The 15,890-nt window shown below is 40.3% G+C and overlaps 1 protein-coding gene and 1 pseudogene across 1 annotated transcript; one reads left to right on the forward strand and one right to left on the reverse strand.

The window, feature by feature from the left end:
* The first annotated feature begins 21 nt into the window (after positions 1-21).
* Positions 22-2,333, forward strand: LOC106329998. The gene is made up of 2 exons (XM_013768575.1): positions 22-585; positions 699-2,333. Exon 2 carries the CDS (start codon positions 1,011-1,013, stop codon positions 2,331-2,333), a length of 1,323 nt encoding a protein of 440 aa, XP_013624029.1. The 5' UTR covers positions 22-585; positions 699-1,010.
* Positions 2,334-10,981: 8,648 nt separating this feature from the next.
* Positions 10,982-14,998, reverse strand: LOC106329999 (annotated as a pseudogene).
* Between the last annotated feature and the right edge of the window lie 892 nt (positions 14,999-15,890).

Here is a 15,890-nt window from a genome sequence, read left to right on the forward strand (position 1 = left end):
TTTTTTTTGGTGAGTTAAATGCTTGTTGGTTTAGATAAGTTACTGGTTTTGTATGGTTTTGTTGGCTCTCTTTTTTTTGTAGCTTGTTGGAGAAAAATAGATTTGAGCGAGATTCTGAGTTTGGTTGATTGTTTTGCTGGAGGTATTGATGATGCTTCTGTTGTTGAGTCTGGTCAGTGTGCCGCTGGTGTGGAGCCTACGGCATATGCTCATAGTATTGTTATGGGTCTTATGAGTTCGACAGTTCCTGTACCGTCCGCTGATGTTTCTGAAAAGGAAGTTGTTGTTACGGGCAGTGGAAGTGTTGTGGCGAAAAGGGCTGCCGCTGGTCGTTCACCAAAAGACGTGCCGCCTTCGAAATCTCGCAAAATTGTGAGCTCTGATGTTGAGCTGCCTTTGGTGGTTGAGTCTCCTGCTGCGGAGAAGGCATCTTTTGAGTCATTTGAACATTCGTTCAATGGTTTGGCTTCGGGATGTGGTGATCTTTTCAAGTTGTTTTAATCACATGGTGGCGTTGATGGTTTGCCTTTTGATCAAGTTAGGCGCGGTGAGTGGTATCAGGAGTTCGCTCGTCACTTGGCCATTGTAAGATAATTATTATTTTTCTTCAAAGTTTGTTTGTTTTCTCTTTTTAAAAAATAAAATAAATGAGATTGTGGTTTTGAACTAAAGGAATCTTTTTGTGTTGTTCTGTGCAGGCTACAAAGTTTGCGAATAAATTGGTGGTTAATCAAGATGAAGAGCTTGAAGAGGTGAAGGTCGAGCTCGAAAAAACAAAGGCTGAGCTTGCTTCTATTAAGGATAAGGCTGACGGTTCCGAGGAAATAGCGGCTCTGCGCGGCAAGTATGAGGCTGAGAAGAAAGTGTCCTCAGATGCGTTGGAAGAAGTTGAAAAACTCACTGCAAAGATAGCTTTGGAAGGTGGGCAGGTGAAGAAAAGTCAAGCGGCCGACTTGGAGCGTTTTAAGAAGGAAAAGGAAGTGGCGGGTAGGAGGTATCACAGGGCAGTAATGAGACATGATGATGTGCTTGCTACTTTCAATTCTCGTATGGAAAAGGAGCGGAGGTATGTGGAAAATCAGAAGGTTGTTCGCATAGCTATGTATGGAGTGAATCAGATCATGGGAGTGCTCGATGCTGCCAAGACTTGGAAGAAAGAGGCAACAAGTATTCCTGATGGAAAGGTTAAGCATCTTGAGAATGAATTGGTCCGGAGGAAGGAGAAGGCGAACTTGGTTGTTCGTGTTGAGTTTGAACCCAAGGAACTGGCTGATATCCCAACTGCGGGTCCGAGCTTGCTGACGGCGGGTCTGAGCTCGCCTCCTGTCGCTCCGAATTCGTTCGTTGTGGCTCCAAGCTCATCTCCTGATGTTACTTCGGGTTCACTGTTGGAGAAAGAGTATGGTCGAGATGCGGAGGGCACGAGCTTGCCATTGGTGGGGTCGAGCTCGGCTTTTGTTTCAAGTTCAGTTCCTAGCTCGTTCCTAGGTTCGAGCTTGCCGTTTGCTGTTCCGAGCTTGTCGTTATCGATGGAGCTGTGTCACAGTGAGGTGGGGTTGAGCTTGTGGTCTTTTGGTTTGAGCTCGTCTTTCGTTCCGAATTTATCTTCTGTTGTGCAGAACATGCCGTCTGTGATGGAAACGTCGGAGCTGAGTTCGCTGATTGGTATGCCGTCGGATGGGAAGGTTGCTTGTGAGCAGCTGTCTTTATTAGTTCATAAGATGGAGCTTGCCGATGGCCGCAAGTCGTGGTCGGAGATTGCCGAATCTGTTATTGTTGTTGAGTTAGGTACTCTTACTGGAAGTGAAGCAGAAGATAGGGTAAGCATGAGTTTGATCGAGGAAGGGACTGGGTTTCTTTTTAATGAGCATGGGACTAATTTAGCAGTGGAGCCTGGCGTTGAGGGGTCGAGGTTGTCTTTAGCAACGCCTCTTATTGTCCCTAGTTCGTCATCTTTGATGAAGAAGACTATGTTAGAAACTGTCAGGGAGCATGAGCAGATGCGGCTGGCGAACCTTTCTCAAACTAAAGAGTCGTCGTCGGAAACTACAAGTTCCTCTGATGATAGTTCGTGTTCGAGTTCTCATAGTGAGAAATCTGTGGATAGTGCTGATGTCGCTGGTGAATATGATGACATTTCTGAAGATGTTAAACGAGATGATGACGTTGAAAGCGTTGGTGGTGAGGATGATGGTGCTCTGGGGAGCGTCGATGATGAGTGGAATGGGAACGTTAATGTTGGCGAGGAAAGTGATCAAGACGAGTATGCTAGTGATGGTGATCATGCTGCTGCTGGAGATGATGAGATGGGTGACCGAGATGGTGTCAAATGAACGTAGTGATTTCAGTGGTGAGTGTGATGACTTTAGTGATGAGCAGGATAGTTTTAGTGGTGAGCAAAGCGGTGTTAGTGGTAGACTAGGAGTCATTGTTGTAGATGATGGGAGGGATGATACCGATGGAGGCAGTGATCGTCGAGCCGATGTTACCGATAATTTGAAAAAAAATAAAACAAGAAAGCGTGGCTGCCTCTCTTGCTAGATCGCTTGATGCCTTTGGTAATCTTTGTGGTTATGGGAAGAAGATGAAAAAGAGGGTCCGGAAGGCGCGGGAAAGGCCTAGGAGTTTCGTAGGTCCTCTTGTTAATCATCCGGATGCATCGGAGTCATTTCCTTCTATTGTTGATGAGGATACGATTAAGTGGTTCTCAGCCAACTGTTGCCGTAATGGTGTCATAGACGCGCGTATTCCTGGCGAGGATGAACGTCCGTGGATGGTTCCGGATGGGTGGCTTTGTGTTTACGACTTCTGGTTCACCGAGTACCATTTGTGGTTCCCCCTCCCGAGGTTGCTGCTGGCGTACTGTGATGAACATCTTTTTGCACTCACTCAGCTTGCTCCTGCTGCTATTCGAAACATAGTTGCAGCTTTGTTCACAGCTGCGGATATTGGTGTTCACATGAGCCTATGCTTGTTTGAACGTATTGCGCATATTATTCGGTGTGATAAGACGGATGGAGCTTTTTATGTGTCTATGAAGGCCGGTGTTGTTGGGGAGAGGAAGAGAAAAACGTTATGTTGGATTAAGAAGTTTTTTTATGTTCGAATTGCGCATTCGTCGGTCCCTGATGTTTATGATATGAGTGTCCCTTTTAGGAGTAGTTGGAATCCTTACAATGGTAGTTTAACTCTTATTGATGTGTTCTTGTTTGACATTCTTATTGATTGTTGTCTTGTTTTGCAGGTCGTCCACGGGCGATCATCCTCGCCAGGAATACGCGCTTCAATGACACCATTACGGCAACAGTTGGCTGAGATCCACTTAATCGCATCCTCATCAACAAATAGAAGGAAACGACTCCAATGGATCCCGATGATTAACAAGAGGACATACGAAACTCCTAGGCCTTTCCCTCGCCTTCCTGGCCCTCTTTTTCTTCTTCCCATAGCCACAAGGATTACCGAGGGCATCAAGCGATCCAGCAAAGGAGGCAGCCACACTTTCTTGTTTTATTTTTCTTAAAATATCGGTAACATCGGCTCGACGATCACTGCCTCCATCGGTATCATCCCTCCCATCATCTACAACAATGGCTCCTAGACTACCACTAACACCGCTTTGCTCACCACTAAACCTATCCTGCTCATCACTAAAGTCATCACACTCACCACTAAAATCACTACGTCCATCTACACCATCTCGGTCACCCATCTCGTCATCTCCAACAGCACCATGATCACCGTCACTAGCATACTCGTCTTGATCACTTTCCTCGCCAAAATTAACGTCACAGGTCCCATTCCACTCATCATAGGCGCTCTCCAGAGCACCATCATCCTCAACATCAACGTTTTCGATGTCATCATCTCGTTTATCATCTTCAGAAATATTATCATATTCACCAGCAACATCAGCACTATCCACAGACTTCTCACTATGAGAACTCGAGTACGAACTATCATCAGAGGAACTTGTAGTTTCCGACGACGACTCTTTAGTTTGAGAAGAGTTCGCCAGCCGCATCTGCTCATACTCCCGGACAGTTTCTAACATAGTCTTCTTCACCAAAAATGACGAACTAGGGACAATAAGAGGCGTTGTCAAAGACAACCTCGACCCCTCAACGCCAGGCTCCACCGCTAAATTAGTCCCATGTTCATCAAAAAGAAACCCAGTCCCTTCCTCGATCAAACTCGCGCTTACCCTGTCTTCTGCTTCACTTCTAGTAAGAGTGCCTAACTCAACAGCAATGACAGAATCGGCAATCTCCGACCACGACTTGCGGCCATCGGCAAGCTCCATCTTATGAACTAACAAAGACAGCTGCTCACGAGCAACCTTCCCATCTGACGGCATACCAATCAGCGAACTCAGCTCCAACGTTTCCATCACCGACAACATATTTAGCACAACAGAAGATAAATTCGGAACGAAAGACGAGCTCGAACCAAAAGACGACGAGCTCAACCCCACCTTACCGTGACACAGCTCCATCGATAACGGCAAGCTCGGAACAGCAAACGACAAGCTCGAACCTAGGAACGAACTAGGAACTGATGAACTTGAAACAAAAGCCGAGCTCGACCCCACCAATGGCAAGCTCGTGCCCTCTGCATCTCGACCACACTCTTTCACCAACAACAAACCTGAAGTAACAACAGGAGATGAGTTTGGAGTCACCATGAACAAGCTTGGGACGTCAGGAGGCGAGCTCAGACCCGCCGTTGGCAAGCTCGGGATGTCAGGAGGCGAGCTTAGAGCCACCGTCGGCAAGCTCGGACCCGCCGTTGGCAAGCTCGGGACGTCGAGAGGCGAGCTCAGATTCGCCATCGACGAGCTCGGGACATCAAGAGGCAAGCTTGGAGCCGCCATCAACGACCACCGTTGGCAAGCTCAGACCCGCCGTTGGCAAGCTCGGGACGTCGAGAGGCGAGCTCAGATCCGCCGTTGGCAAGCTCGGGACGTCGAGAGGCGAGCTCAGATTCGCCATCGACGAGCTCGGGACATCAAGAGGCAAGCTTGGAGCCGCCATCAACGGGTTCAGAGCAACAGGAGACGAGCTCGAAACCACCGTCGACGAGCTCGGAGCCGCCATTAACAACACGGAACATCAGGCGGCAAGCTCGGCGCCACCATGGACGAACTCTTCTTATACCTTCTACGGGTGACGAGCTCAACCCCTTTCCAAAACGAGTTCAGTCTCTCCTCCCACACCTCAGAACGCGAGCTCAACCCTTTTTCAAAACAAACTCAGCCTCTCTTCTCCCACATCAAAGACCTCCTCACGGCAAACAAAACCAGATTTGCTTTCTTTTTTTTCTTTTTTTTAAAAAGGGAGGAGAAGAGTAATAAGACGAGCTCAACCCCTTTTCTAAATGAACTCAGCCTCTCTTCAGATCACAGACCTTCTCACGACAAACAACCAGATTTGTTTTCTTTTTTTTTTAAAAAAAAAAAGGGAAGAAGAGAGAGGAGAAGCAATGTCGGCAAGGAGGAACCAAGAAAGAAAATAATAATAAATAAAGAAGGCAAATGATCGCACAAAAGTAATAAAAGGAGCAAAAAAAATCACCTTGCTTCCAAATGGGGTACAAGAACTTAAAAAAAAAAACTCAACCATCACTTACATAGGAATGAAAAAATATGTTGCCCTATTTCCTGACAATTCCCGAGCCCGACCTGACTTTCTCAGACAGAAGATTCTAGAAGAATTCACCAAGATTCAACACTTGGCGAATTGTGGGGGGAGGGGAGACAATTGTTGGAGATGGGCTTAGCACATGTCCATTAAGAACTAAGCCCAAAACGTACGTCACTATAAATAGAAGACGTCAGACTCATTGAAAGGACGTTCAGAAAAGTACAGAAAGTACAGAAAAGAAGAACATCGCCTCTTCATCACAGACAAAGTCTCGGACGACCTCGACCACTAGGCGAGCTCGGCCCAGACGACCTCAGACCATAAAATAGAAAGATACTTGTGTAGACAAACTGTTTAGACGAACTTCTTTAGTTCTTGTAATTGACCGAGCTTGTTTATTCTTGACTATTAATACGAAATCTCCACCCCTTTATATCATTTATAAATATTACATCACCGACCAGATATGGAAACAACAGTACAGAGAAGCCTGCGACATAAAGACAAAGAGATGACGGACCATAGGGTAGGAGCCGCGGACCCTGAAGTCCTCAACGGTCCATATACATGCTATGCCTATTATTACGTAGTAGTTGTAGTTACTACGTACTCACTTTCTCTAGCTTTATATTTGGTACTCTCTTTTTTTGTTATCAAAATTTTCGTACTCTTCTTTTTTTTTTTTGAACTAAAGAAGGGTTAAAACCGGGTCTATTAAAGACACTGATCTAACCTCCGGGTGGAGGTACAGTCCACTGATAGACCCTCTCCTGAGCATTCAAAGCAATAGTCCATATCCGTATGACCAACGGGGTTCGAACCAGGGTTCGCCGTATTGGATTTATTCCCTCAAGCGCCACTGGACTACCACCACTGGTTTTTTCGTACTCTTCTTTAAAAGCTAGTTCTTACTTCTTGATTAGTGTCTAGTTATCTTTTAAAAAAATGAGGTTGATTTGTATTAAAATAAATGACACAAAATATTTTACTTCAAACACGAGGTTTAAAAAAAAAAAAGAGCAATCTAGCCCATTCTCTCGATATAATTATTACGACCAGCGGCCTAATTTAGAACTTTATATAGAAATAAATCTCTCCTCTGTAGTTTCTCTTCCTTTGCCCTTCCTCTTTGCGGTTCTAGCTTCAAGTTTTGGCTCCAGCCATTTCGAGTGCGGTGTTTGGGCTTTTTCAGCAGGTTCGTTTCGTCGGCTCCCCCTCGGTCTCCAGCAACAAGTAGCGGTGAACGCAAAAAGACCGGATGGGGTTTCCCTATTCGAACCAGGGCCACGTTATGACTTAGCTACTCTATAGATGTCATGGGAATCGAGGCCATGAGGTGAACACCACGTTTTTGTGATCAACATTAATGGAGAGAACGAGAACTGATTTTCTAAGGATTATAGAAAACGGTGTAGCAGAACGCGTCGGTGCGGTGGTTGAACGAAGCTAGATTGGTTATATTAGAATTAGATTGTTTTGTCCCATTTAAAGTTGTATTCGACATTTGAATTTCCAGTTTCGAGTAGATCAATGAGAGTAAATATTAAAAGTTAAAGTCCTGTCAATGATTATCTCACGTGAACTATGTTTTATGTTACTATACTAAGGCTCAATATGCTGACAAAACAAATTTGAATGCAGCATTTGGAATCTCAAATTCCCAACAAAAATCAAACAATTTATATCACAGGTTGCATTTGGTTAATTTGTTATTTGAGATATCAAGGTGAGCTCTATTATTCCACCACTTACCACATTACGCGGGAACAAACGAAAAACAGTTAATAATGTGGCCACTGCTTCACAAACCTTGGTATTATCACTAATATCACCGGGTATGATAAGTTTATGAATAGTTCGGTTTACTCAAACTCAAGCTTAACATTTTGGAGTTTATTTGGAAGGAATAATAAAAACGAGTGCAGTACATCGGACAATCATATGTATTTGGAAGGTGAATAATAAAAACGAGTGCAGTATCGTGATATGTTCAGAGGGAAATAAAAGAAACATAGAACCTGAAATTTGTTGAATTTTGCATGTTGTGCGCTGGGCAGCACTAACGGAAAAAATGTGAGAGGAAATAATGCACGTGGCACAGGGAAGCCTGCTACATAAAAACAAAGAGCGGACCATAGGGTAGGCGCCCATGACCCTGAGCGGTCGATAACCATGCTATACCTATTAGACTTATGACTACCCTACGAGGTTACGACCTAAGAAGTACTCCCTCTGTTTCATTATAAGTGTCGTTTTAGGTTTCGACACACGAATTAAGGAAACAATTAATTTTGTACATTTCCTATAAAAAAACACTATTACCTATACACCTAACAATATTTCAACCAATAGAAAAATAAATTTTGCATAAAATTAATAAATTTTGCATTGAAAATCGAAAACGACACTTATTTTGTAACAAAAAAAATCTCTAAAACGATACTTAATATGAAACAGAGGCAGTAAGAAGTAAGAACTAACATTTAAAGAACAGTACTTATGACTCCATTTCGTAAGTACTCTTTTTAAAAGAGATAATTGGCGTTCTTATACCCAGAGACAACCATAATTTGCAATCTACCATGATGGTGACCAAAATAATTTCGTTTACAATTTTACCCCTCTAGCCTATAACTCGATTCATATGCACTGTCTGGTAAGTGTCAGTCTAGGGGTCAGAAAATCATGTCTTTATCCAGCAAATAAACCAATTGATTTAACTCTTCTATTTTTTCTGAAAAAACGTAAACATTAGGCAAATAAATCATGTTAGTAATTCCAAAATATGTTTGTTAATTAGTCTCGATTTTAGTATATATTTTTTTTTTCATACATGGTTTGTTACTTAATAAATTGGTACAGACATGATTTGCGAGTTGATATATTTTTTGATAAATTGTTTGTTATCGGATAAATTATTTTGTTACATGGTACATAGACTTGTTGTTATCTGATAAAATATTTGTTACCTGATATATGTTATGTTACCTGCTACATAGACTTCTTGTTATCTGATAAAATATTTGTTATTTGGTATATGTTTTGTTACCTGATATATAATTTGGTATAAAAAAATTGATAGATTGTTTATTACTTGGTACATGTTATGGTAGTTGATATATAATTTGTTATCTAATACATGTTATGTTAGATTATATATAACAATATATCTTAGCGGTAACAAATTACATTAGTTGAAACATTTACGTGTTGTCGTTGTTGTTAAACAGTTTGGAAGATCCCTCAAATATATTCTTTTTTTCATATGCTCGTAATTTTTCTAAATTGAGATTAATAAAGTGAATGTGAAATATAAGAGGAATGTGAATGTGAAAGTATAGGAAGAAATTGAATATAAGAAGAAAGAGAATGTAAGAATATGTAAGAGGAAAGAGAGTGTAAGAATGTGTAAGAAGAAAGAGAGTGTGAAGAAGAGTATTTTTGGAAATCCAAGGTAAGAAATGTAGAGCAATTTACATATATGTCAAATCATGTATAAATTGCTAATTTTGACACCATTTATGTATATTGAGCTAATTCTCTCCTTTTTAAAATGTTAGTTCTTACTTCTTACTACAGATTTTGTCTATATCTTTGTATCTATTCTTGATTTTTGTCTACTGATCTCTAACGAAAGTGAGATTGATTTTTTTTTTTTTTTCCAATTACCCATTCTACTAGATCAAGTTCTTATCGGACAAAAAGTTATTCCAAGAAACACTTTCATCTTCTTTTTTTTTTCTAAAGCAGAAACACTTTCCTCTAACTATGTCTAACCTACATGGAAATGATACACTGTTAATCTTTGCTGTTTTTTTTGCTAATGAATCCGTACAGACATTTCTGCTCCTGGAGATATGAAACAAATTCACACTACAAAACTCCTCCTGCAAAATTTAAAACACATAAATCTCTTAAGCGAAGGCCGGCCAGTCCACCGAGTTTGTAGTCATATATTATTAATATATCCCACATCGGTGGTGATATTCCTTGGGTATTATATATGTGATGTGGCAATCCTCCACTCTTGATCTAGCTTTTGGGTGTGAGTTAGGTTAATCACTAATATGGTATCAGAGCCCATGGTGAAAGTCCAACATAAACAGTGTTTCCTATCTATGGAGTATGTACAAGTGGCCCATATTGTTGTGGTATGTCCGAGATGTAGGGCTTGGGTTGTTTCCCATTGGACCGTTTTCCACCCACATCTCGAGATAAGCTATTAATATATCCCACATCGGTGGTGATATAGTTCCTTGGGCATTATATATGTGATGTGGAAATCCTCTACTCTTGAGTTACCTTTTGGGTGTGAGTTAAGCACATCACTAATATCATATCCACTAATTTGAGCAGTCGGTCTCAAATCGGACGAGTTAACATTGCATATCTCTCAAACACGATGTTAAGAGCAATCTTTCCATAGGACTCCACCCAAATATGAGAGGCTTTTGTTACAACCACATAATCCAAATGATTTAGCACTGATTTGATCCCTACGACTCAAACTGAAGCCACTAAATGTGCTGAATTTTGGCGGAAGATTATCTCATAGATTTTCTATGAGATTTTTCCGCAGAAACTTTCCGAATTTCTTTTTACAGAAAATTGTTTCGTAAAATTTGTCAATTCTTGCAAAAACTTTCCGAAAGAACGTTTTCCGATTTCTCCATGTTTGGATAGAAATCCTTTTGTTTCTTGTCTGAGATGAAATATACGAAGTTTGTTCTCGTATCATTATGCAAATAGGTTTTGCTTATGCCATATTGTTTCTTCGGAGGTTATAGTTGATTTTGACTGACTTTGACCCCAACAAGTTTTAGCACCTGCCTTAGTGAGCTAAGCAGAGGTGATAATGGTATGTGTTTGCAGTTCTATACGAAGCTCTCTAATTCTGTGGAGAATGTAGTCTGGACGAACAACGAAGTGAAGAAAGAAGCTGGAATGGATGTATAATAATATATGTTTTTATCTTTTGAGTCAAGCTGGACTTTTTTTGTTTATGAGGCTTTTGCTTTCCGGCTACTTTTGTAAGGATGATGAGCGAAGGGGAATGAGATTTGGTTTTTATAAAAAAGTGTATATAAAAACTGCAAGATCACTTATATAGTGGTCAATTGCTTGCAGATTCTCTTGCACAAAGCTATTACAATGATGTTAACATATGAAGAAGGCAATGGAGGGTTCTCTTTTGTCTTGAGAACAATGTTTGTCAGAACTAAATATCATCATAATACAACGGTCAAAAGAATGACTCCTAAGCAACAATGTCGATTCCCCTAAACAGAACAAACGAATTCTTTTAATCAAGTAGGTATATAAGAGGATTTAACTCCAACTCACCTCCTTGCTTTGTTTGCTTTAAATATGGTTTCCTTGTAATACTTGAGCTCCTTGATGCTTTCTCTTATATCATCCATGGCTCTGTGATTTTTTTTCATTGCAGGAGCTCTGTTTTTATTAATGCTCAACCCACAAAACACGTTCAAAATATATACGTCTTGATGTCATAAAGAAGGCATTTTATAAGTTTTTAAAAGAAGACATGCACTTCCAAAGACTTAACGCTACTAACATCGACAAGAACGTGAGATAAAAGGGCAGCCAAATTTGGCATGTACTTCTGTGAAACACATACAATCAAAGATGCAACTGTTTAGATTTGAATAGAGAGGAAAAAAATATATCAAAGTTCGAGCTTAACCTTTTAAGAAAAGAAAATCCACGTAGGCCGAGTTTCAAGCTAATTGTGGATTTTCAGAACCAACATGCTTTTTTACGAATTTGATGACCTGTAAACAAGACCAATCTTAGTAAGTTATATAAATAATTAACAAAGGTTGCTGATGATATCCAAATACCTCTTCCTCAACTTGCCTGTGAGGTGTTGTCGTTTTGAGGTCTAGGCTTCAAGTTGGGCTTATGAGATAATCATAACAAGACGCGGGCTGAGAAAAATCAAAGAAAGGTCCAGCTCTATTCCATCGAGCTTAAGGATAAGGTTACGGTTATATAAGCTGGACCCACGAGCTAACACAATCGTCGTCTTTCTCAAGAAACAGAGAAAAGCGAAACAGAGAGAGAGAGAAGTTCTATATAAGAGAAAAGAGAAAGAGAGAAAGTATCAAGGCGGAGAAGAAAGCTTGATCGAGATAGAGAGATCCTGAAGTTGATCATAGCTCTTGAGGTCAAGGAGCTTTCTCCGGATCATTCTGCGTGTTCTCTTCGTTATCAAAGGAATTGGAGGCTGATAGTGAGTCGTCTTCTTCGCAGTCACTTTGATACTCTTCTCCGAACAGTTCTCGGTAAATCTCTTTGTAATACCTGCACAAAGAAGATCAAGATCGATCGTGTGAGATCATCTCTATTGTATCAATCCGATCAATAGTGAAGTGCATGAGAGTATGGTTCTCTCTCCAGTCAGTAGGAAACGAAGACTGGGTAAACAAATTGCTTGTGTTGATTGAGTTTAGATTCAGTTCATAAACAATCACTAGCTAAGGATCAAACTAATCAAGAGTAAAAGAACACATAGCTAACTTGATAAAGATCGTAATCGAACCTAGTCTGATACCTTAACAAGTGGTATCAGAGCCAGGTTCTCGGTGAAGAGACCTAGGTTCGCTTAGTGTGGAGCTGTTGTTTGTTATTTGAAGCTCTGCGTGTACTGTGATTTGGTGTGTGTAAGTTGTGGCAGCGACAGTATGGAGTCAGTTCATGGAAAGTTTAAGATGGAAAAGTTTGATGGATCTGGCGATTTTGGTATGTGGAAGTTCAAGATGCTAATGCAGCTAGAGCTGCAAGGGCTGGGACATATCTTGGCAGCAGAACCAATCTCGGCAAAAGAAGAAACTGATGGTGATCCAGTCATAGAGAAAGAAGTCAAGAAAGACCCTCTGGCTAAAGAGCAAGGAACCTCATTTGCTCAAGTCTAACCAACATGGTACTAAGAAAGGTTATGAAGGAAACTACAGCCTTGGGGGTCTGGAAAGCTATTGAGGGTGACTATCAAACAAAGACGCTTCCGAATCGCATCTATCTAAAGCAGAGTTTTGCCAGTTATAAAAAGGAGGAAACCAAGAGCTGGAAAGCTATTGAGGGTGACTATCAAACAAAGACGCTTCCGAATCGCATCTATCTAAAGCAGAGTTTTGCCAGTTATAAAAAGGAGGAAACCAAGAGCATTGAAGAGAATCTGGATGTGTTCCTAAAGCTGGTGGATGATCTAGCGAGTCAAACCTTCCACTTATATTACTACAAAGTACTTTCTTCGTCAAACCTTAACTGATAGACCAGATATCAATCAGATGGTTCAAGTCCATGGAAAGACTCAGAAAGTGTACAAGGATGAATATCTGGAGAGAAGGTTACCACTGGCTTGATGATGAGTTTTACACCAGTCACCCATTTTATCCATGCAGTCTTTGGTTTGACGTACACTTAAATCTGGACCCTAAGAGTAGCTAAACATTTTCAAATAAAAATTAAAAAAATAAAGCTGTTATATAGCGAGTCAGTGGTGGAAGAGCAAATGAATCATCGAAGAGCTCTTGCTAACTCCGTTAAAAACAGTAATATCATATTACACAATCGAATACTATGTAATTCCACATTCTATCAATAACTTTCACAGATATCTTTTGCCTCTATGATTTTGAGACGCAATGACATTTAACAGGTCAGAACTTAGCATTCTCTAAAGAGTGTAGCTTATAGACTAAAAGAATACCACCTTTCTGTGAAACAGTTTCAACATTTGTTTTGGCAAGATGGCAGAGAAGAATATACCTCCACTGACTTGGTTAATTGACTTGGCAATCTCCAGTATCTTGTCAACTTCACCACTAGGACACCTGCGCAAGAATATTAGTATTGATGATTGGAAACGAGAGAGATCCGACAAGTGATACATACACTGGTAATAATGAATATACAAAGAATAAATTATATGTAAATGTGAGTGAGAGGTGTCGAAAAATGTTAACATCATTTAAGGGATACATACACACTGGATCATGTAGAAGATTGATGTAGTCCTAAGCTGTCAAAGGATTACAAGCACCTTGGATCAAAAGTGATGGATGATCCAACAAGAGGGGTGGTTCTTCTAATCGATCTAATGGACTATAAAACCGGCTGGATGGGAGTGATGATGATGATCACGAACAGAACAGGGTGTTGACTGATTCCACAATCAACCACGAAGAAGAACAGCCTGATTCCACAAGAAGTCTCAATCGCCAATCACTAAGACAAGTGAATCCACACAAGGCTTGATGATCAAGATAACTCAAAGACACAAAGATTTTGAAGAAAAGAAACTGGAAAGTTTATTATTTCTTAGGCAAAAGATTTGCGCCTTCCAATTAGGGACCTAATGAGCTTATATAATGCTCAGTACAAAGACTTAGAAAGCTAAACAAAATGAAAACATAATGAAAATATCAAAAACTAGCCGTTAGGCTTAAATGAGAGAATCTCAGCCAAAATGGGAAATGTGTTGAGCTGCTTGTATCTGGACAACTTTGGGAAGATCCTAGGAGCCTTTGGGACCAAATCACAGCCAAGAGTGTAGAAAACTAGCCGTTGGGATTTAAAGCAAATCGGCTCCAAAAATGGCAAGTTGAGATGCTGAAGAATCTGGCTGATCCAGTGAGGTTTAGTGCATGGTATCAACTCTCCAAGTGGTTTTAGATGTAATGAATGATCTCCTGGTTTTCACACGTGAGTTTGAGTTGCACACTCCTTAAGCAAAAAATTACTTTCCTTAAATAGAACCTGCAGTTCGGATACAGTGTAGATAGTCTGACTTGTAAATGGCATATCTCCTAAATCATTACTCCTTTTGGTATGAAACCAACTCGCCATGTGCTCTTGTTGAGGGTAGAATCCAGGAAACCGGTTTCATTGATAAATTCCTCCTGGTTTGTAAGATATGGCGTTTTGATTGCACCTATGTCCTGGTTGGCTTCTTTAGCTTTCCTCAGCTTCATGTTCTTCACTGATTTACTCCTGATTCCTCTCTCCTTTTCTGATGATGACTTGAGGTTTCATCAAAGATGAAGCTAATACACACAAAAAATTGAAACATACCAATCATTTCCAAGTCAATCCGACAAGTTGTTGCTTATAGTTTTCAACGGCAAGTACTCTTTCACCTATTAAAAAATTGGGATATTTAAACTGAGAGGCTGAAACTTTATTCACCGATCATAAATACAAAAGAACATGAATCTGACTCCAGAGATACGAAATCCGAAGATACCAGTAGAAGAAGAAGAAGGAGGAGGAGAAGCAGAGGGACCATCTTCGTCGGCAAAAGCAAGGAGAGAGAAAGCTTTGGAGAGGTTCTCCATTCACTTTGTTTCAGTAAAACTCACCGACTGGGGAGGAAGAGGAACGAACTTAAACCTTAAGGAGTATCCCTTGTGTTGAAAGAAAACAGAAAATTGCACAAAAAGTTACGATTTTGGTTAAACCAGGAGTAAACACCGGTGGGTACAGAGAAAGTTTGGCAGACCGTCCTTTGAAGATTTGGTTCAACTAAGCTATAGCCAACCCCACTAACTTTTTTTTCTTTTTCTCATCATCGTAAACAAACACATTCAATCAAAACTATGCTAACTAAACTGGGAATTCCATATCCGTGTGAACAAAATAGGACAGTTGACTTGGAACACCTTGTGTAAAATCATCCGCCCTTATGTTTTGTGTTTTGATAAACGTACCACAGTTTATTCATCTTTTTGTAGATCTTCTTAACCGATAAACAACTCAAAATAATTTGCCAAAAAAAATAATTTAACTTTGAAGGACATCTGATTTTCCAAACAAAAGTCTTCAAAGCCATAGTATCTGGTCCAAGGACTGGCTCATGTCTTTATCCGGGTACAAATGTTCTATATAATAACCAGATTTAATTGTAGTATATTGTATTGAGTGCCATCCGTCCAGCCGGCTTGAGCAGAGGATTTTGAAACATTTGAATGGGGTCTCCAACATTAGGGACCCCACTTTAAAAAAAAACATCACATATATTTACAAAATGGACGCACAAAGTTAAATAAAAAGTTGTCACACAGAAAAAGAGTAAAGTTATGCTTATAAACTTGATAAATATTTAGTGGATCCCTGATTTAGATATAAGTTAATGTAAAATTTGAATAAGCAAAAGGTATTCTCGGTTATGGTTTCTGAGTTTCTAACTGATGGCTTTTAGATGTTTTTCTTCCATGTTTATTTTAATAT

This window comes from Brassica oleracea, chromosome C3, assembly GCF_000695525.1.
Source record: "Brassica oleracea var. oleracea cultivar TO1000 chromosome C3, BOL, whole genome shotgun sequence".
Classification (NCBI taxonomy): domain Eukaryota; kingdom Viridiplantae; phylum Streptophyta; class Magnoliopsida; order Brassicales; family Brassicaceae; genus Brassica; species Brassica oleracea.

Coding starts and splice junctions, on each gene's coding strand:
- LOC106329998 (XM_013768575.1), top strand. CDS start 1,011: ATGAGACATGATGATGTGCTTGCTACTTTCAATTCTCGTATGGAAAAG.